Source organism: Trichosurus vulpecula, chromosome 7 (genome assembly GCF_011100635.1).
Source record: "Trichosurus vulpecula isolate mTriVul1 chromosome 7, mTriVul1.pri, whole genome shotgun sequence".
Taxonomy (NCBI): Eukaryota; Metazoa; Chordata; class Mammalia; order Diprotodontia; family Phalangeridae; genus Trichosurus; species Trichosurus vulpecula.
Window position 1 is genome coordinate 235,847,607 of NC_050579.1, and position 21,191 is coordinate 235,868,797.

A 21,191-nucleotide genomic window follows, 5' to 3' on the forward strand; every position below is an offset into this window, starting at 1 on the left:
TATATATATATATATATATATATACATATATATATATATATATCTTATATATGTTTAATTAAACTGAGATTGTTAACCCCTCAAAGTTGCTTTCCTTAGAAAAGCAAATGAAAGAACTTGTGTTGGCAGCCCTTCTGTGTGCTGGTGTTATTAGCCTTACACAGCCACAGTAACTACTAGCAACATTGTTGTTACACACAGGTATTTTGAGGGAAGCACTTTGTACTATAAATGCTATAGAAATGAGTGGTTGTTGCTGATAAGGCTTAAGTCATGTTATTATAAGAGCAGTACTGCTGCTACTGTTACTAGGCTCAGAACAAACTCAAACTTTTGATCGGCTTGCCTCAGGACCTCAAATTTTGTAGGGTTGGCGTGGAGTTTTAGTTTGCCAGTGCCCTGTTTTGTGGAGTTGCAGCGTTCACAGGGTGTAGTTTCTGAGGGTAAGGGCCTATTGCCCTGCCTGTGAAGATAGAATATTGCTATGGGAGTCTGGAGACCTGGGTTGGAGTCTTCTTGACCATTCATTTACCTTATCTTGATGTTGGACAAGCTACCTTTATCCTTCTGGGCCTCTGTTTTTCTCATCTGTCAAAAGGAAGGGGTTGGATTCGATTATTCCTCCAATCTTTTTTGAGCACCATCATTCTATGATTTTATCAGTTAAATGGCAAGGCTTGTGAATAGCTCTGAGAGTACTCCTGCAGCTTTAGTACCTAAATATTAAGTTAAAGATGAAAACATCAGCTGGTATGAATAAAGATTTTCCATCAGCTCTTATTTGGCATAATAATTATGTCTTTTCATTTGAATGGTTGCAGTTCCCAAGGCTGCATGTAAATGACTGTCCTTGGCATGAAAATGTTGTTTAAGGAACAGGGGTTAGTTTGCATAATACACTTTTTAAAAAGTCCAGACATTGTTCTGGCTTGATGTGACCACTAATTTTAAATTTTAATTTAATATTTTTCAATTAAAAATTATTTTCTCTCCCTCCCACCTCCCAAACCCTTGAGGGGAAAAAAACTACAATTCTTTCAGCATATGCATGGTTAAGCAAAATAATTTCTCACATTGGTCATGTCCAAAGAAATCTTATTATGTACTGAATCCATCACCTGTCTGTTAGGAGGTAGGACGTATGCTTTGTTTTCAGTCCATTGGAATAATGGTTGGTCATTGCATCAATTAGAGTTCTTAAGTTTTTGAAGTTGTTTGTCTTTGCAATACTATTGACACTGTTAGTCATAAAGATTTATTAAGGGTCTACTATGTGCTAGGCACTATGCTGATCACTGGGGATACCAATACAAAAAATACAATCCCTGCCCTCTAGGAGTTTACAATCGAATGAGGGAATATAATACACAAAAAGAAGCTGAAAAGAGGAGGGGAGGGAAAGGACTCTGTAATTGGGGTGGGGGTGGGAGGGGATGACAGAAGTCCAAAGAGTGCAGTTGATTGGAAAATGAAGTCTTTATATTATTTACTGTCATTATCATAGAAATTATTCTTCCTGTGTCAAATTATATAAGTCTTCTCAGGTTTGTCTGAAACTATCCTTTTGATCATTTTTCTCATACAATAGAATTTCATTATATTCATAGACAACAGTTTGTTCAACCATTCTCCAAGTGACCCTACCATTACCACCCCTCTCCCCACCCCCAAACAAAAAAAAAAAAGAAAGAAAACCCCGCATTTTTTCTGAGTTGGTAATTTGGCTTAAGGGTCTCCTTTCAGAGAACAGAAGCCTTTTTATCATTTCTTGGTCCCTACTAACCTTCGTATGACAGGCTTCACAAAAATGTTTCCTGTGCCTGTGTACTGTGGTTTCTGCTCAGGGTTGGTAAGCCAGCCTGAATTAGTCTTTAGTCTCCTCTGAGGGCTGTGGAATGCTCAGGCATTTCCCAAATTCACTAAAGGGTCAGTCTGATTCCTCTTTCCAGGTTAATAAGTGAGACACCCTGGATTTATGGGAGTAGATTTGGAACTGAAAGTATCACTTGTTTAAATATTTCCTTTGGTTGGTTTGCAGTTATTAGCAGCTGACAGATGTTAAACACAACCAGAGCCTGTGTGCATACTATATTTTTATATGCCCTCCCCCATCCCACTTTTTCAATAAGTTTCTCCCTCTAGTAGTTGGTACAGGGTCATTCTCAGACAATAGGCTCCACAAATGTTACTTGATGAAATTGAATACCTTTTCTTAATTAAAAAAAAAATCTCTTCCATGAATTTTACATAGTGTTAAGAAATAGGACAACATGGTTCTTTTAAGTGTTTGTTAGGAAGGAATTTATTTAAAAGTCTGCATTTTTCTCCACCTTTATTTAGAAGCATGGCAGGAGAGTCATTATAAAAGGGATGACTTAGGATATGATGCAAAGAAATCAAAAGTTTTGAGCATCTTATAAGTCTTCATCTTTTCTAGACATTCCCATTAAAATTAGAATGGCACAGAGAAGAGTGGAGTGGATTTGGAGTCAGAGGACCTAGCTTCAATTCCAGCAATTGGCGCAGTGCCTGGCACATAGTAGGCACTTAATAAATGCTAGTTGACAAACTGGCTGATTTTTTTTCCTGCCATTTACTATGTGATTTCTATGTGATTTCGGGCAAGTCATTTAACCCCTCTGGGCCTCCGTGTCCTTATCTGTAAAATGAGGGGATTGGACCATCTGACCTGTTAGGTTCCTTTAGTTATAGATCTGTAATAGTATGTGATTATGTGATGTGAAGAGAGATGCTCGTCTTGGTTTCTCTAGCCTGAATTTCCCAACTGTTTCCTTAGGTGGTGATACCTTTGCTTCTGTGGTTTCTTTATCATGACCAACTGGGAAAAATGCTTCAGTTTAGGGAAAAACATCCAGCTTGTTATTATATTAATGGTCACAAGATTATCACCATTATGGGAATTTGCCTATATATTAATTAATAACTGGCATTGCTACTGGGCTTTAAAGATGGCAAAATACTTTGCGAACTCTGTGGCTACTCCATGCATTGTATTATGCCCAACTTACAGAAAGCTGAATCACTTGGCCATGTTCGAACAATGAAATATGGTTTTGTTTGGCATTTAAGGCTTTTCACCACCCGGCTCCAAACTATCTTTCCAGGCCCAATATACATTGTTCTACTCTGTGCATTCTAGTACTTTACCTTCCAGTCAGACTGTACCGGTTGATGTTTCCTGAACATGACCTTTGCCTTTGCATGGCCTGTCTCTCTTGGTTGGATTAATCTCTGTCCTCAATCTCACCTCCGAGAACTGCTAACTTCAGGACTTAACTCTAGGCTACCTTCTGTAGGAAGCATTTCCTGATTCCATCAGATGTTAGTCCTACCCTAGCCCCCCACTCCCCATCCTCACACACCTTTACTGCTTTTTTGTCTGTGTAGATATTGCTTCTCCCCAATAGAATGTAAAATCTTTGAGGGCAAGTACTTTTAAAGAATGTTGGTATCCCTAATTTCTAGCACAGTGCCTAGTGCGTAGTAGCTATTTAATTACTGGGCAGCTGGCCTGGACTCTACAATATCTGAGTTCAAATCTAGCCTCAGATGTTTACTAGCTGTGTGACCCTGGGCAAATCACTTCACCCTGTTTGCCTCAGTTTCCTCATCTGTAAAGTGCAATGAAGAAAAAAATGCCAAACCATTCCAGTATCTTTGCCAAGAAAACTCCAAATGGAGTCACAAAAGGTTGGATGTGACTGAACAATAAAAATAAAATTTAATTATTGCTTGTAAAAACAATGCTGCTTGCAACTGCTGTGAAGGTATAAGGTCAATAACACCAGCACATAGGAGGGCTGCTAGCACAGGTTCTTTGATTTGCTTTTCTAAGGAAAGCAACCTTAAGGGGTTAACAATCTTACTTTAATTAAACACACGTATGTCATTCACTTAGTTCAGGGGAAAAAGTCAGCACCCTGAACTTCAGAGAAAATACAAGCAGAAATTATATAAACAGAGCAAATAACACAAATCAGCAGACAGGGCTTCTAATTGTCTGTCCATAGCAGTGCATGTATAGTTACCAAAGAGAGAAGCACCAACATCTGGATTTTCAAAGCCGGGGTGGGGGGATGCTTCTTAACAGCTACCCAGAGTCTCATCTGGCCACATCACATGAACACTCTTCCAATGACTGAGCCCCCAAAGCAAAATGCTAACCTCCAAGTATATATACATGCTTCTTCAGGGTCAGAGGGCATCACAACCATGTAATTCAAATCATGTCACTTAGACTCGTTAACAGCTACCCACTGTCTCGTCCGGTGAAATCACAGGAACACTCTTCCAAGGAGTGAGCCTCCAAAGCAAAATGCTAACCTCAGAGTGTACGTACACTTCTTCAGGGTCAGAGGGCATCACAACCATGCACCTCAGACTCATGTGATTTAGGCTTTCTTGTGACTCAAGCAGGCCATCAAAGGCTCTTGATCCAATCAAAGACTTTTGATTGAAACAAAGGCAAGACTCAATCAAAGGCACTCCATTGCCTGAGTGCTGAGAAGTACTCCAAAAGAAAAAACAGCAAAAATCCCACCCTGCTTGCCATTATACTTGTAAAATTGATCGAAACTCAGAGGTAGAATTTGAACCTAGGTTCATCGTTGGCCACCACACTACACTGCCTCTTGGCAGATAGATACACCTATGCTTAAGTTCTGGTTTCTGATTTTAAGCACAATAGTCACTGTGTGCTTACATGCAGACTTACTATTCAGTATAAGACCTGAGGTCTTGGAGGACCTGCCGTGAGGTCAAGGTGGGTGTCAAGTAAAACAGACAGAGAGGAAACTGGGTAGCATTTACTGAAATTTCTGATTTGCCACAGTGGAAAGGGGCTTTCATTTGCTGGGATGTACTTTTTGAACAAAAATCCCATGAAACAGTCCTCCTTTCTGTCAGCTCAGACTTCCTATGGGAAATAGACTCTAAGTGTAAATAGAAGTAAGCGGAGCTGAGGGGAAGCCAGATGATTTGATGGCAGAAGCTACCTCGGCCCAGCCAGCCGGCACCACTGTGCACTCTACATTCCAGGCTCAGAGCCTACCCTCTGCCCTGGAGTCTGGAGTCTGCATTTTTGTCAACGGCATATGGAGAACTGTTTTTTCACCTTCATTTTTTAGCAGAGTGGGAGACCTCCTTTGGATGTCTTGAGGATTTGAAAACATCAGCAGAAAACCAGGGTGTCTAATAAGCATCTAATGTAAAATGTTTTTCTATTACAAAGTGGTAAGGGGAAGTACCTTTGTGAGAACCCCAAATTACTCAGTCTACTATTGACTCAGTTTCTTCAACTGTAAAGTAAGGGGGTTAGAGTGGTACAGTGGATAAAATCAGAAGACCTGGGTTTGAATCTTTTCTCAGCTCCTTCTGCCTAGGTGACCCTGGGTAATCAATTTACTAAAATATGTTTGCTTAGCTCCTACCAGATGGAGAATATTCAATCAAACAACAGGAAGTTTATCATGTGTCTATTATGTGCCAGTGTTAGACCCTAGGGGTGTAATGTAATGAAACAATCTTTTCCTTCAGGAAGCTTAATTTCTGCCAGTGGAGACGACATTTACATATTTATATACAATACAGTATATACAACATGTTTGTTGCTGAGGCATCAGTACCTGGGAGCAGGGTGGGAATGAGTAAATGTTTCATTTGAAGATAGTGCTTAAATGTAGATGTGAAGAGATAGGGATTCTAAGAGGTGGAGGTGAAGAGAGAATATATTCCAGGCACAAGGGAACAGCCAGTGCAAAGGGTGTCATGTTAGAAGCAGCCAGATCAGTTTGGCTGGACTATAAATGGGAGTAATGCATGAGAAGGCTGGAAAGGGAAATCAGAGAGAGGCTACAGATGGTGAAGACAGGAGTGGGGAACCTGCAGCCTCGAGGCCACATGTGGCCCTTTGACTGAATCCAAACTTTACAGAACAAATCCCTTTAATAACAGGATTTGCTCTGTAAAACTTGGACTCAGTCAAAAGGTTAAGAGGTAACAGAGTCCCTGCAGCGGAAAGCAATAAAGACTTGGTCAGGAGCATTGAGTTTGATAAGGGCAGCTGGGTGGCACAGTGGATAGAGCACCGGGCCTGGATTCAGGAAAGCTCATCTTCCTGAGTTCAAATCTGGCTTTATATACTTACTAGCTGTGTGACCCTGGGTAAGTCACTTTTTCTTTACTAGATTTCTGATTTGGGGCAAATTCCCTCACCTTTCTGACCCGTAGATTCCTTGATAGGAATAATAAGGCTTACACTATGTGTCTAGAGTTCCTTTACGAATTATAAAGCAATGTAAATGTGCTGCTTATGTGGACATCTTAGAGAAAATGCTATCACTTCTTTGGACTGCCAGATTTTGATCATTAACTGTATTTTTAAATGTTATTTTATGGAGTGAAAATAGGTATAGAAATTGTCTTCAAAAGTTCCTATTCTTGAATTCTTGTGTTGTCAGATTTTAAGGATCTAGTCTAGCTCGAAGGTAAGTTTACAACATGTTTAAGGAGCTTTATTTTATGAGGCAGGTAATTAGTAGAAGTATTTAAGCTATGGCTCACTGCTACTTTTGATCCTACTTGGAAAAGATTCAAGTATTTGTCCAGGAATGAGACTGTTAAGTTCCTTTGTGGAGGGTGGGGTCTGACATCAGGTCTGTTACATTTGCTTATCCTCTCTGTCTCCTCAGCAGCATGATGTAGTGGGAAGAATCCTGGGCTTTAGAGTCAGAGGACCAGGTTTGAGTCCTAGTTCTGCTATTACTATGGCTTTGCGCCTAGCCTTAGCCTCAATTTTATCTGTAAAATGAGGCAATTGGATTAAATGACCTTTGCTCTACATCTCTAACCCTATGATGATAGTTTCATGAGGAGGTAGAAGATCACATCACTTAGCCTCTCTGGACCTCAGTTTCCTCAACTGTTAAGTAAGGGCTTTAGAGTGGTATGACAGACAGAATCAAAACACCTGGGTATGAATCTTGTCTCAGCCATTTCTCCCTAGGTGGCCTTGAGTAATGAATTTAACCCTGCTGGGCCTTGGTTTCCTTTTTCTGAAAAATGAGGGAAATGAGCTAGGTGACCTTTAAGATTTCTTCTGTCCCTGACATTCTGCAATGTCTGCTGCTTTGCTTTCTTCTTGCAATTTTGCATGGCTCTCGGATAGAATTTGTCACCCAAAAACATTCTGCAAACTTCTGCAAGTTGGCAATGCATTTCTGCCTCAATGAATAGCTCACATTTATGTGGGTCTGTCTATTGATAAAGCACTCTCACCAGTACGGGGTTATTTGATCTTCACAAGAACCTTGTTGGGTAGGTGTTTATCTGATTTTATAGATGAGGAGGCTTAGAATAATATTCCCCAAGATCATCCAGAAAAGTGATAGAGCCAGGTTCAACCCACATCCCATAATCACCGGACCTCAGAGTTTGAAGGGAGATCGTGGATCCCAAACTCATCTTGACAAGAATCCTTTAGTCAGCATACCTGACAAGTAGTTGTCTGTCTTTGGCTTGGAGATGCCCTAAGGAATCCTTCTTTCATAAGTGCTTAATAAATGTTTCCTTGTTTCTTCCCCACCCCCTCCAACAAATTGCCCTGTTTTTACTATGTATATATTTTACAGAAAGGCCATGTGGGATAGTGGTTAGAACTCAGAGTAGGAAGGATCTGACTTTAAAGTTCAAAACAGGCAGCCTACCATATTGAATAGAGCACTGGACTCATACATAGTCAATCAGTCAATAAACATTAATTTAGTTAACTTATTTAATATGCATATTGATAATTAACATTTGACACTGTCAGGGACTGTGCTAAGCACTGGATAAAAAAAAGGCAAAGGACACTTCTAAAATCCAGGTTCACATCCTCTCTCTGGGCTCATACTGTCTATATTGCCTTTGGGCAGATCAATTAACCTTTCAGTGCCCCAACGCAACTTTCTAACACTTATTAAGCTGCAGAGCAGGTGCAGATTTGCATTGTCCTCACCTGGAGCTTGCTGCTTAATGAAATCATAGATCTGCCCTGCCCCCCAACTACACACACACACACACACACACACACACACACACACACACACACACGTATACACGCATATATGTATGCATATATGTGTGTTTCTATGTATATACACGTGTGTGTGTGTATATACATATTGTTCTCTCTCCTAATAAAATGTTAGCTCTTTGAGGATAAGGACTTTTGTTGTATTTGTATCTTACCTTCTAGCACAGCTGTTATTGTTCAGTTGTTTCAGTCATGTCTAACTCTTCATGACCCCATTTGAGATTTTCTTGCCAAAGACACTGGAGTGGTTTGTCATTTCCTTCTCCAACTCATTTTATAGATGAGGAAACTGAGGCAAACAGGGTGAAGTGATTTGCCCAGGGTCACACAGCTAGGAAGTGTCTGAGGCTGGATCTGAACTCAGGTCTTCTTGACTCCAGGCCTGGTTCTTTATTCACTGTGCTATGTAGCTGCCCTGGCAAATAGTAGGCAGTTTTTTTTTTGTTTCATTTTAAAAATTATATATTTATTTTGAACTTAAAGACAAAAAAAGAGGAACATTTCCATGTACATTGCACAATATAAAAAGAGGATTCAATAGAAAGCTATGAATATCTATTTCACACTGTTTATTTAAAAAAAAAACCCATGTAATAAATACTATAAATCATTTTCAAAGCTACTCTGATTTTCTGTGCTTCCTTCACCTCATAGGCATTTAATATGTTCTTCTTGATTGATTGGTCTTAGAGACAGACAGTAGAAAGAGAACTGGCTTCACAATCTAACAACTTGGTTACAAGTCCTCTCTCTTATGCTTACTACCTGTGTGATCTTGAACAAGTTACTCCCTGAGTCTCAGTTTTCCTCATCTGTAAAATGAAGGGGTGGGACTAGATGGCCTTTGAGGTCTCTCCCAGGGTGCTGAATGGATGGCATAGCCCATGGAAAGAAGGATGATGGGACTAGTATCGGTTAGAATTGGAGCATGTCAGAACCAGGAAGGTCCTTAGAACCCTCTCAGCCAACTCCTTCACTTTGCAGAGAAGGTAAACGCTTTGCCGAATTCCACACAGAGATGGTGGAGCTGGAACCAGGACTTGCCTTCTACACCCTTTAGGGCTAGGTACTACAGCTTGGAGAAGAAGTGTTTGGGAAGAAATGGAAAAGAATCAATGAGTGACGTCTGAAGGGGCTTTCATTTGCTGGGGTGTACTTTAATATATGTTAATGACGTACTTTAATATTCTCAAGAGGCAGCATGGCCTTTTAACTAGAAACACGGTCCTAGAGAAATAGTCTCAGAGTCAAGACTTGTGTTCAGATTCAATCTCTGACATAATGGCTGTGTGAACCTGGGCAAGTCACTTAACCCAGGCAACTCTCCAAGACCTTGTTATGTTAGTGGGAATGGAAAGATCTTTCCCATCCATTAATAAGCCTATGTGACCTGCTTTGAGCCCCTGAGTCACATGAGCCTGTGGTGGGAGGAGCTTGCCAACGGATGGAGTAGGAAGGGGTAGAGCTGGAAGTGAGTGGGTGAGACAGAGCAGGCAGAGCACCTAGTGTGAGTGAGAGGGAGTGATTTTGCTTAAGGGAGCTTGTTTGTAGTGAGACCTGACAGAGGGAAGGCTTGGGGATAGCGGTGCTCTGTGCGTTGGTAATGTGTATAGACAGACTTCTTTATTACTATGATGGATTTGGCTTTCTGGTGTTTGAATAAATGTCTTGGTTTTGTCTTTGAGCAAGAGACTCTGTTATATCTCGTGATCCAAGTCTGGGAATACGCCTGCGTATTCGTAGCAGCCGCTGAGGGTATCACATTGGTGATATAGACCTTAAATTACAAAAGAGTTGTAGATCTAAACCAGTAAAGGGAGTTTCTTCACAGAGAGCTCCTTATATGTGCAAAACATAAGGTCTGACGAAATATAAGGTGGGAAATAGAGACAGATCTGGACCAAATTTAATATTTTAAAAGTATATTCTTCATAACCCTCTGCTATAATGCTATTATAACGATAATATAACAAGCATTTATACAACACCTTCTATGTACTTGGCACTGTGCTAAGCACTTTTACCAAATATTACCTCATTTGATCCTTACAGTAACCCTGCCAGGTGTAGTTGCTGTTTTTATCCCCCTTTTACAGTTGAGGAAAATGAGGCAGGCAGAGATTAAGTGACTTGCCCAGAGTCACGTAATTAGTAAATGCTCCAGGGCTGGCCCTTTATACACAGTGCCACCTAACTGCTCCTAATATAAGTATTGTTACATCCATTTTATAGACGAGGAATATTAAAAAAGAGGCTCCAGTGGCTTGCTCCATTTCACACAGCTTTATGAAAGTGAAATAGGATTGTAACCCAGGTATAGGTGACTTGGCACTAGTTCAAGCGTTCTTTGCTCCATGGCACACCACCTCTCCACAGACAGGCAGACTAAGGACTGTGTTTCTCCCATCCAGGCTTAATCACTGGGTCATCAGTCCAGGCTAGTCAAGTCATTAAAAGATGTATGTCTTCCATGTCTCTCTCAGCCTTCAATTCTCAGGAACCATTCTATTACAAGGAAGTCCCTATTATCTAGCTTCAGGGCAGGGCTCTGATTAAAAGTTTGCCTTTTTTTGTAAGGGGAGAAATGTCATCTTGGAAAAATGAAGTATTTTCAACTCAATATATTGCTTCGAGGCCCTTAATACGTTACAAGAAATTAATGCGTATAGAAAGAGGCAAAGAGGGGAGGAGATTTCCCTCTTTGTGGATTTTCCCTAGGGAGAAGTCTTTGCATTAATTGACTCCATGGGACTTTTTAGCAGCAGCCATTAGTCCCTCCATCTCTCCTTTTCCAGAGAAGAAAAACATAATCTTGCATCATACTCTACAAGTGTGGTAGACAATGAAAGGAATGTCTATTTAAGTTAGATATTACTGAAGAAATCATCTAGAAAAATCAGTGGAATGTAAATTCCTTGAGGACAGGGTCTGTTGCCTTTTCTCTTTTTTATCTCCCAGTCTAGCACAGTATATTAATTTGGCACTTAACCATTCCAGGATTTTGACTGTGTTCCAATAATTAGTGCAAGAGTTTTTTGCTGGACACTCAGGGTAACATAAAGGAAATCTAAAGCATGTGAGGCTTACCTCAGTTCTCTCCTTCTTCCCTCTAGCACCAACCATTTCCCAAACATATCCTGGTCTTTTGCACTTTGGTTTCCACTGTGCGCTCCTCCTTGTCATGTTGAAATCTTGTTCATACCTCAAGGCTCTACTCCAAGAATTCTAACCCTATTCTTACCAGTCCCCACAAGCCCAGATCAGAGCTGAGCTCTCTCTCCTCTAAACTACTATAACCTTCTTTGCACCTCCTGTATACCTCCCAACACATTTTACCTTGTATGAGAATCATTTATACCTTGTCTTATCCATACCTACTAGAGAGTAAGCTCATTAAAGATGGTGACCATGTTTTGCTCATCTAGATATCTTTTACAGAATTAATATAGTGTCCTATGCATAGTAGGAACTCAATAAAGGGGGTGAAGGCATAAAGGAGGAGAAGGAAGAAAGGGACTGTGTTTGTATGTGCACGTCGAGTCCAGGGCTTAACATTTTGTGTTTCATATATCCCTTTATCAGTCTGGTGAAGCCTAAGGACCCCTTCTCTGAATATTTTTAATGCGTAATTAAAATGCATATAATTTCAAAGGAAATAAATTGTATTGAAAGAGTCCTTAAACAGGTATTAGAAAAATCAAGTTCATGGCCTCCAGGTAAAGTACTCCTAATTTCTCCCAACCCTATCAATGTTACAGTTGAGGAAACAGGCCCAGGGAGGTAGAGTGAATTACCCAAGGTTACTACACAGGTAGTGATATATGTTGTGAGTTTAATTTAACAAAAAGTAAACTGGGACATGTTTATCTGAGCAAGATAACATTTTATTCATAGGATGTGAACCTGAGAACAAGATGGGTCAATGGCTGCCTCAGTTTCTAGCCATTATGAGCAAAAGGATAGTTCCCCTTTTGTAGGTTTTGGGGAGCACAGAACAAAGAACAGAACAGGGTGGGTGATATCATGAGGTTGAGGACAAATGATTGGTTATGTAACTGAAGTATGGGGTCTCCTGGAGAGGATAGTTGTGTCCTTGCTATAACTTGCTGAATCTTATGTAGACCTTTTACAATTTCTATTGACTAGTAAGACTAAGAAGATTGATTAATTGTAGCACAAGCCATACTAAATATATCTAAAATTACAGACTAATTTTAGAGGGGAGATTTACATGTCTCAAAGTAACTAAGAAAACTCAGCAAACATAGATACCATGAAGCAAAAAGCCAAAACATATAATAACGATTAACAACATTACCTAATATCGAGTATCCTTATGTCCTAGTAACCCTCTCCCAATGTCTGTTTAATTAATGCATTTGATCTTGAATATCATATGTCCTCTGTAGCTATCTGGTCCTCTTGGAGCATCTTCTCTTGGACATTCTGGACTATATCTCATTCTCAGGGCAGCTCTGAAGTGGGCTCCTCTTCAATAGATTTGCTTCTCTGGTTCCATATCTGTTGTAGATTCTTAGATGTTTCTGCTAAAATCTTTTGCAAAACAGATTTCAATACAATTTAGTACAGCTCCTTAAATTGTAATTCTCCGATAATCAGTTAAACCATCTCAAACCTTGTGGTTCTAATCTTATTAAAAATAGAGCTTTCGAAAGAATATCAAATTAGGAACAAATAGCTTACTTGAAACTTCAGACAATTCTATTTCTTAAATACCCCTTGCTGTTTCTATCTTTATTTAAACCATGTACTTGACATAGACACTGCCAACAACAGGCTGAAGAATAAAAAAAAAAAATCTGTGAGGATCTGACATGTAAAATGAACCTTTCTGGCAATTGCCTTTTAACTGGTCTCCCTGCCTCAGATCTCCCCTCATGCCAAGTTAGCCTCTGCACAGCTGACAAAATGATTCTCCAAAAGTATAAGTTTGACAATGTCACTCCCCAGCTCAATAAGCTCCAGGGTCTCCCTATTAATTTCATCTTTGTCTCATCCTTTTAAAATATCTTTTTTTTTGTTAAATCTTATAAAGTACACCATTATTAATATAGCAATACATGTGTGATATTTGAAAATATTAAAATAAGTCATTTACTTCCAGTTGGAGTCAGAATTTGAACCCAGATCCTCTGACTCCAAATCTACTGTGTGTGTGTGTGTGTGTGTTTATATAAAGTTTATGCTCAGCTCTTTATTTTTTAACTGATGGGGATGTGCCATTGAAAACATTTGGAATTCCATTGGTATAGGTAAGAGGTAATACTGGCCTGAGTGAAGGTGATGATGGTGGGAATGAAAAGGAAGGGGGGATGATGGTAGAAAGAGTGACATTGAGGTAGAGTCAACAAGATTTGGTAATTGGAGATGGAATAAGATGGAGTCAAAATGATTGGCAGATTCTGAGCATGGACACGTGGGAAGAAAGATTGTAAATTGGGTTAATCAATCAACAAGCATTTATTCTTATTGTTTTCAGTCTTGTCTGACTTTTTGTGACTGCATTTGGGTTTTGTTTTTTTTTTTTTGCAGGGGGGAAGGCAGGCAATTGGGGTTAATCGACTTGCCCAAAGTCACACAGCTAGTGTGTCAAGTGTCTGAGGTTGGATTTGAACTCAGGTCCTCCTGACTCCAGGGCTGGTGCTCTACTCACTGTGCCACCTACCTGCCCTGGGAGGTTTTCTTGGCAAAGATACTGAAGTCGTTTGCTATTTCCTTCTCCAGCTCATTTTACAGGTGAAGAAACTGAGGCAAACAGGGTTAAGTGACTTGTCCAGGGTCACACAGCTAGTATATGTCAGAGGCTGGATTTGAACTCAGGAAAATGAGTCTTCCTGACTCCAGGTCCAGCGCTCTATCCACTGTACCACCTAGCTCTCCTGGACTAGCATTTATCAATGGCTTATTTTGAATCAGGCTCTAGGCTAAATAGTCAGTATGCTGAGTTTGGGTTACTGATAGGCTATCTAGGTGGCTGTATGTTGTAAGCCGTTGGAAATGCGGGTCCACAGATAGATTTAGAAGTCTTCTGCATTGAGGTGATAACTGCAGCTGTGAGAATGAGTGAGATCATGGACAAGATTGTTAAGGTAATTACTGGGCCATATGAGGGAGAGGAAAGAGAAGAGAGCTGGAGGCAGAAGATAGAACTGTGAAGAATACATAACTTCAGTGGATGAGAAGAGGAAGAGAGAATGGCAAAGAAGTATAATTCATTTTGGAAAGATTTTATGAAATATTAATTTTTTTAAAAAAAAGCAAATTTAGGTGCTTAAAGAATTTAGGTAGAAAAAAATTTATGTGCAGAATTTTCATTGTATTTCTTTATGCATGCATTTTTTATATTTTGTTTCTTAAATAAGTACTTCTCAGCTGCATGGTTTTATCCAGTTTTTTTAAAATTAATTCTCCGTGCTTTTCTCTTTTCACCTCTTTCTGTGATATCATCAGTACAGGAACGTCCAATGAGAAAACACCTCTTACTGAGGGGCACCTATGGCAGATCAGGTGCCCATCAGTAGGGGGAGTTTCCCAGGCCTTAACCCAGGTTCAGAGAGTTATCTGAGGCACTGTGAAGTTAGTGGCTTGTCCAGGGTCATAGTTAGTACATATCTGAGGCAGAAATTGAACCCAGGTCCTCCTGAATCCAAGTCTATCTGCCACATCACAACATCTCTGCAACTCCTCCTTATAGCTTTTACATATGGCAGCAATCTCATCTTTTACTGAGTGCCTTAATAGCCTACATCTTAGCTATAGATGAGAAAATAATTTTGTTAAATACGTGAGAGGACAGTACGTACTTATTTAACTGACCGGGAAGTTGGGGGTGGGGTAGATATTGTATGGTAGATATTCTATCTATTCTATCAGACCTATCTAAAAGAATTATAAGACTAATCTATCATTGACTTTCAAGCTAGAAAGGCCTTAGAGATCAGTTCCCTTATGAGAATCCCTAGGTCAAGCTCCTTATTTTGCACATGAAGAAATTGAGGGCTAGAGAGGTGAATTAATTTGCCACGGTCATACAGGTCATAGATTCTGAATGGGAAGGGACTTTTGACATCATTTTTATCCTTTTTCATTTTAGAGGTTTGAGGACACAGAACCCCAAAGAGATTAGGTCACTTGGCTAAGGTCCAACAGTTAATCAGTTGCAGAGTCAGCATTTGAACTCAGATCTTCTTACTCCAAATCACAAATGCTTTTCTTTGTACTATGCTAGTAAGACTAGGATTGAGTTACACTGCTACAGAAATATCTAACTTCCCTATTCCCTATAAGGGCAAAGCAACCCTTATTGCCACTGTGGGTAGGAGCTTTGGGTTTAATGTAATGATTGTGGGACCTGGAGTTGGCAAACCTCTGCTACTTATTATCTTTGTGACCCTGAGTGAATCACTTGACTTCTCTGGTCCTCAGTTTCTTCATTTTGAATATGAGAATGGGTTAAGGGATTTATCTCTGAAAGTCCTTCCAGTTCTAAGTCTGAGATCCTGATTCATTTATGTCAGAAGTGATCACAAATGAAATGACATATAAACCGTATCTTAAATCTTCGTTGGTGCTGGAGTGCCAAAGCCTTGGTCAGAAATAACGTCCTGTCCTTGGTTGGTCTTGTGCCATCGATGAGCCCCCCCAGGTGCTACTGGAGACTACCTGGAACTACTGCTTTTTTCTTATTGTACGGAGGACAGAGGAAATTGGATTTTTCCAGTGGAAGTCAAGTCCCTTTACAGGAAATACCTTTACTGTATAGTCCTCAGGTTATAGTCAACAGCTTTTGAATGAGCTCTTGATTCCGGCTGCTCTGGTTGGAGAAAAACAACCCCTTAGAGTTTGTTGGTAATAGGATTTGTTCTGTAATATTTTTTTTAACCAAATAACTAAACCATACTCAACGTATGTCAGAGATCATAGAGACCTTAGAGATTATATAAGGGAGGCCTTGTGGTACAGTGGAAAGAACACACTGCATTTGGAGTCAAGGGACCCGACTTCAAATCCCAGGTCTGCTGATTTTCTACCTGAGTGCCCTAATTAAGCAAATCATTGAAGTTCTGGAACTGTCTTCTTATTAGTAAAAATGAGGGGACTGTTTGACTTCTAAGGTATCTTCCAGTTGGGGGCTCTGGCACAATGGATACAGTGGGCCTGGTGCCAGGAAGACCTGTGTTCAAATCTAGCCTAAGATACTAACCAGTTGTGTGACCCTGGGAAAGTCATTTAACCCATTATATGTTTAACTTTCTCTTCTATGGAATGGGCACAATAATAGCTCTTACCACCCAGGGTTGTGTGTGAATCAAATGAGGTCTTTGTAAAGCACTTTGAAATCCTTAAACACTTTAAATACTAACTAATTATACTGTTGGTATTTTACAGTCTGGGAAACTGAGGTTTAAATTATTTAAGTGACTTGTCCAAGGTCACACATTTGAATTTCCTAGCTCCCAAGCTCCTAGGGCACTTAGTTTGTTGATAAATCTGTGTTATTATAGAATGATTGCTCCCTGTCCCCATTTTGTCAAAGAAACTATAAAACGAGAATAGCTTATAGCATTTGTGTGTGTGTGTGTGTGTGTGTGTGTGTGTGTGTGTGTGTGTGTGTGTGTGTATAACTTGAAACTCAACCAGATATTTTCAGTCATGGTCATTTTAATTTTTCATGTGGTAATCCCACTCTATCTTAAATTCATTCCACATCTATTCAATAAATACTAAGTGCCTAGGAGGTGCCTGGTCTAGGCAGTAAGTAATAAGGGCCTGAGTTAAGGTGTAACAGAAACAAGAGAGATTAATATGGAAGTAGAATCAACATAATTTAGCAACTGTATATGGAGGAATCTGCCTTTTGTCTTTTTTTGCATCCCCAGGGCTTAGCACAGTGCCTGGCACATAGTAGGTGCTTAAGAAATGTTTATTGATTAACCTAATACTGTGGTTTCATGAACAGAGGGGAGAGCTGGGTTTGGAAGGAAAGTCAATCGAGAAGTGTCACGTTGAGTTTGAGGTATAAGATGTAGGTGGTAGGGACACATAACAAAAGGGAAATAGTCCTTGCCCTCCTAGAACTTAAATTCTACTGGATAGAAATAAGCAAATGCAAATTGTATGCGAAGTAATATGGTGGCACTATCCAAGATGAAGTGGAGGGGAAGTGGGGGGATCAGGAAAGATTCCATTTTAAGAGGTCACACTTAAAAAAACCGTTAAATAGGGGCAGCTAGGGGTAGTGAATAGAGCACTGGCCTGGAAGTAAGGAGGACCTGAGTTGAAATGTGACCTGAGACACTTGACACTTACTAGCTGTGTGACCTTGGGTAAGTCACTTAACCCCAATTGCCGTGCCTTCCCACCTCCAAAAACAGAAACAAACAAACAAAACCATTAAATGCTTACCAAGCTAGTTTTTAGTTAGCTTTGTGTAGTAAACTACACTAAGGTGCCGGAGCTTCACTCCTGGTTTGTGCTAGTTCTGGTATTGTTGCCTCCTTTTTTTCTGTTCAAGGGATACTGTACACTCGGTTGAGAGCCTAGCATCTAGAAAGCTGACCGCCTTTGGCTGGGTGTCTCTGGAACTTTTGGATTCAGCATCTCAGTGATGTGAGTCGGCACCCCGTGAATAACGTTGTTGTACCCAAACCAGCCAGTTCAGAGGAATTGAACGTGAATGCTTCATAGTGGGACATAACAAGGAGTGAATTTTCCTGATGAAGCATGACTTCTAGATCTTTAAATCAATATGGGGGGGGTGCGGAATTCTGACTCAGGGAAGTCTCATGGTGTTTTATGCATATGTTTTGCTGTGGGTTTTTTTGGGGGGGGGTGCTTATAAAAATAAATTCTGGGTTTTGAAAGAAGGGAATGTTGCTGAACTCTTCAGCCTTTTAAACTCTGTAATTATCCTGTAAGGGCTGTGTCTTGGCATCGCGAACATCCTACTACTTTGAGCTTCTGTGTATGTTCTTTGTAAGGATATCCACAATGAGCTGGCTTTCTTCTAAGAAGAAAGCCAGGATGCAAAGAATGTGAATTAATCAGCTCATCCGGCCCCTGGGGAAAACCCTGTAGTATCTTCATAGTACACATGTCGAAATGGGCACCGGATGGTTGATTAGTGGTTTGTCCAAAGCCACACTGTCACTGGCAGAATGAAGATCTGAGTTAAATTCCTGTGCTTTTGAAGGAGAAAACTCACTCATGCTTTCACATCAGATGTTTGGGGCCTCAGTCAAATGGAGCTAAATTAAGATTTAATCTTACTTAAAGAGATGCTCTTGGGATTTACAGAGAGTTTTGAAATGCCAGCCCTTAATACCAGCCTAAGTTCCTATAGTTACCTGCAAGCTTTAGGTAGGACACTGAGGTAATTCAGTAAGTTGATTTTCTTGAAACTAGAGGAATTTTTGCTTGGCTCAAAATTTGTGAAAGTGTTGAAATCAAAAGGAACAAACCAGTCTGTATTTTAGAGACCTCAGTGAATATGAGGAAACTGGCCCAGAGGTTAAGTTATAATATAATAATAATAAAAGCTAGCATCTAGTACTTTGAGGTTCTGCAAAACACTTTACAAATATTATCTTATTTGATCTTCACAACAATCCTCCGAGGTAGGGTCTGTTACCCCCATTTGGCAGATGAGAAAGTGGAGGCAGGTAGAGATGAAGTGACGTGTCCAGAATAACACAGCTAGTGTCTGAAGCTGGATTTGAACTCAGGTCTTCCCGACTCCAGGTCCAGGGCTCTATCTGCTATACCACCTTCCTGCCCACAGTCACACAGGTAGTAAGTAGCAGAGCTAAGATTTGGATCCAGGATTTTTGCCTCCAAACCTAATATTATAAGTATACTCATAATTGAATTGGACAGTGAGGTATTTTAAAACCTTAATTAATTGGATTATTTTTTGGCTTTTACTTTATCAGAAAAACAAATAACATAATTAGCTCTTAAAGAGTAAATATGTCCAAACGGCTCACTTTTGGGGGATGCTCTGTGGTCAGTTTACATTCTGCTCAGTCTCTTACCCTATTTATATCTGTATTATTGTACAGTAGAAATTGATATTCAGAATGAGAGACACAGGCACTATGAGGTACTCTTTCACCAAATACTCAGTTATGTTTTATATGTTACATTTACTTATCCCTACTTTAGACTATGAAATATAGACAGTTGGATATCTCAGGCTGGAGGTAGGTCCAAAGGAATTTTTGGATTTATATCCAACACTCAATTTCAAGTGGTAATTTTTTTCACTGTTTACTCAGTAGCTCTAAAGTCTCAGCTGTGCATCTCATACAAACTTGATATTTAGGAAGGAAAATAATTTAATTTTTTAAGTATATCTTCACTTTTTGGGGCTCATCATCTTCCATTGGTTCATCTTCAGTCATTATTCAGACAACTCCCAGATCTATAAATCCAGCACCAGTGTCTCCTGAGTTCCAATCCTGAGTCACCAACTGTCCATAGAACATCTCCACTTGGCTTGCCCTCTCAACATCTCAAACCCAGCATGTTTAACCTACAGCTTCTTATATTTCCCCGTAAACCATCCCCCTTTCCTAACTTCTTTTCTGTTGAGGACTCTGCCCTTTTGTATATATTTATATAGTTATCTGTTATTTCTCAACAGAAAAAAAAATTCTTTGAGGAAGGGGTTATTTCCTTTTTTGCTTTTGTAATTTCCAAGCACGTAGCACAGTGCTTGGAACATAGTGGGTACTTATTAAGTACAAGTTGAATTGAATGAAGACAGTTCATAGGATGATAAATTTAGAACTGGAAGGGAAAGACTTTGAGGTCTAACTCTCTCATTTCACAGATACGGAAAACATTTTGTCAATAGATGCTGTGTACTTTTGTGATTCAGTTTTTTATTTGTCCAGAGAACTTCCATTAAGTTCCCATTTTTATCCCCCTCCCTGGTCCAGGTATTGACATTTTGAAGCTGGTGGCAGCCCAGGTGGGAAGCCAGTGGAAGGACATCTATCAGTTTCTGTGCAATGCCAGTGAGCGGGAGGTGGCTGCATTTTCCAATGGATACACGGCAGATCATGAAAGGGCCTATGCAGCCCTGCAGCATTGGACCATACGGGGCCCTGAAGCCAGCCTTGCCCAGTTAATCAGTGCTCTGCGTCAGCATCGGCGGAATGACGTTGTGGAGAAAATTCGAGGTCTCATGGAAGACACAACTCAGGTAACTTGACTTGATCTGCCTTCTGTGATGATGTTACCAGTCTCTGCTTTCCTAATGTTTTGTCCCTCAGTCTGGTTCCTGGAAAAGTTGTTTACAGAAGGAGGTCCTCACCATCCTAAAGCAGAAATTTTTCATACACTAGATTTATAAAAATGAATAAAACTATGGAATGTAAGAGTCCTAATGCTTTTTCCATAAAAATTTTGAAATAGCCAGTTTTTGCCTAGTAATATTAATGTTACTACTAATAATAAATTTGCTCTTAATTAGCCAGAATTTTTTCCCCTATAGTTTGCTATTATTGAACAATTGAGAAAAAGAAATTATTATCAGGGATTATGTAAAAATGGTGTGTCCTAGGATCAGTATCTATGTAGTTCGATCTCCATCCCTGAAGCTCCTTGGAATGTTGGCTGTGAGAAACTTTATGATCCTTAAATATTGAAAGAATGATTGTGATTTTTACTCATAATACCAAACATTTATATTGTACTCTATGGTGTGCAGAGGGTTTTAGCTATATTATCTCAGTTGGTCTTCACAATAATCTTAGCCAGTAGGAACTATTAATATATGTGAGAAAACTGAAGTGGAGCATAAGCGATTCGCTCATGATTACACAGCTAGTAGGTTTTGAAGGCAGGATTTGAACTCAGGTTTTTATGAGGCTTTCTTGGAACATTTTTTTAGTATGTGTTACTTTAGTATGTATGCTATTTACTTCTTTAGTATACATACTATTTCTTACCTTATTTCTTTAATATGTGCTACTAACTGAAACAAAAAGTGGGTATTTAAAAGTAAATGCTTTATCAATAGTGATACTGACTGATGCCACTAAGTAAATTTAGTAGCTGCTTACATTTA

The 21,191-nt window shown here is 39.7% G+C and overlaps 1 protein-coding gene across 1 annotated transcript in view; it reads left to right on the forward strand.

Moving 5' to 3' along the window:
• TNFRSF21 (TNF receptor superfamily member 21) overlaps positions 1 to 21,191 on the forward strand; it is a 112,022-nt gene that overhangs the window by 53,797 nt on the left and 37,034 nt on the right. The window contains exon 4 of the mRNA XM_036766676.1: positions 20,059 to 20,324. Within this exon, the coding sequence (XP_036622571.1) occupies positions 20,059 to 20,324 (266 nt within the window). The remainder of the gene's footprint in view (positions 1 to 20,058; positions 20,325 to 21,191) is intronic.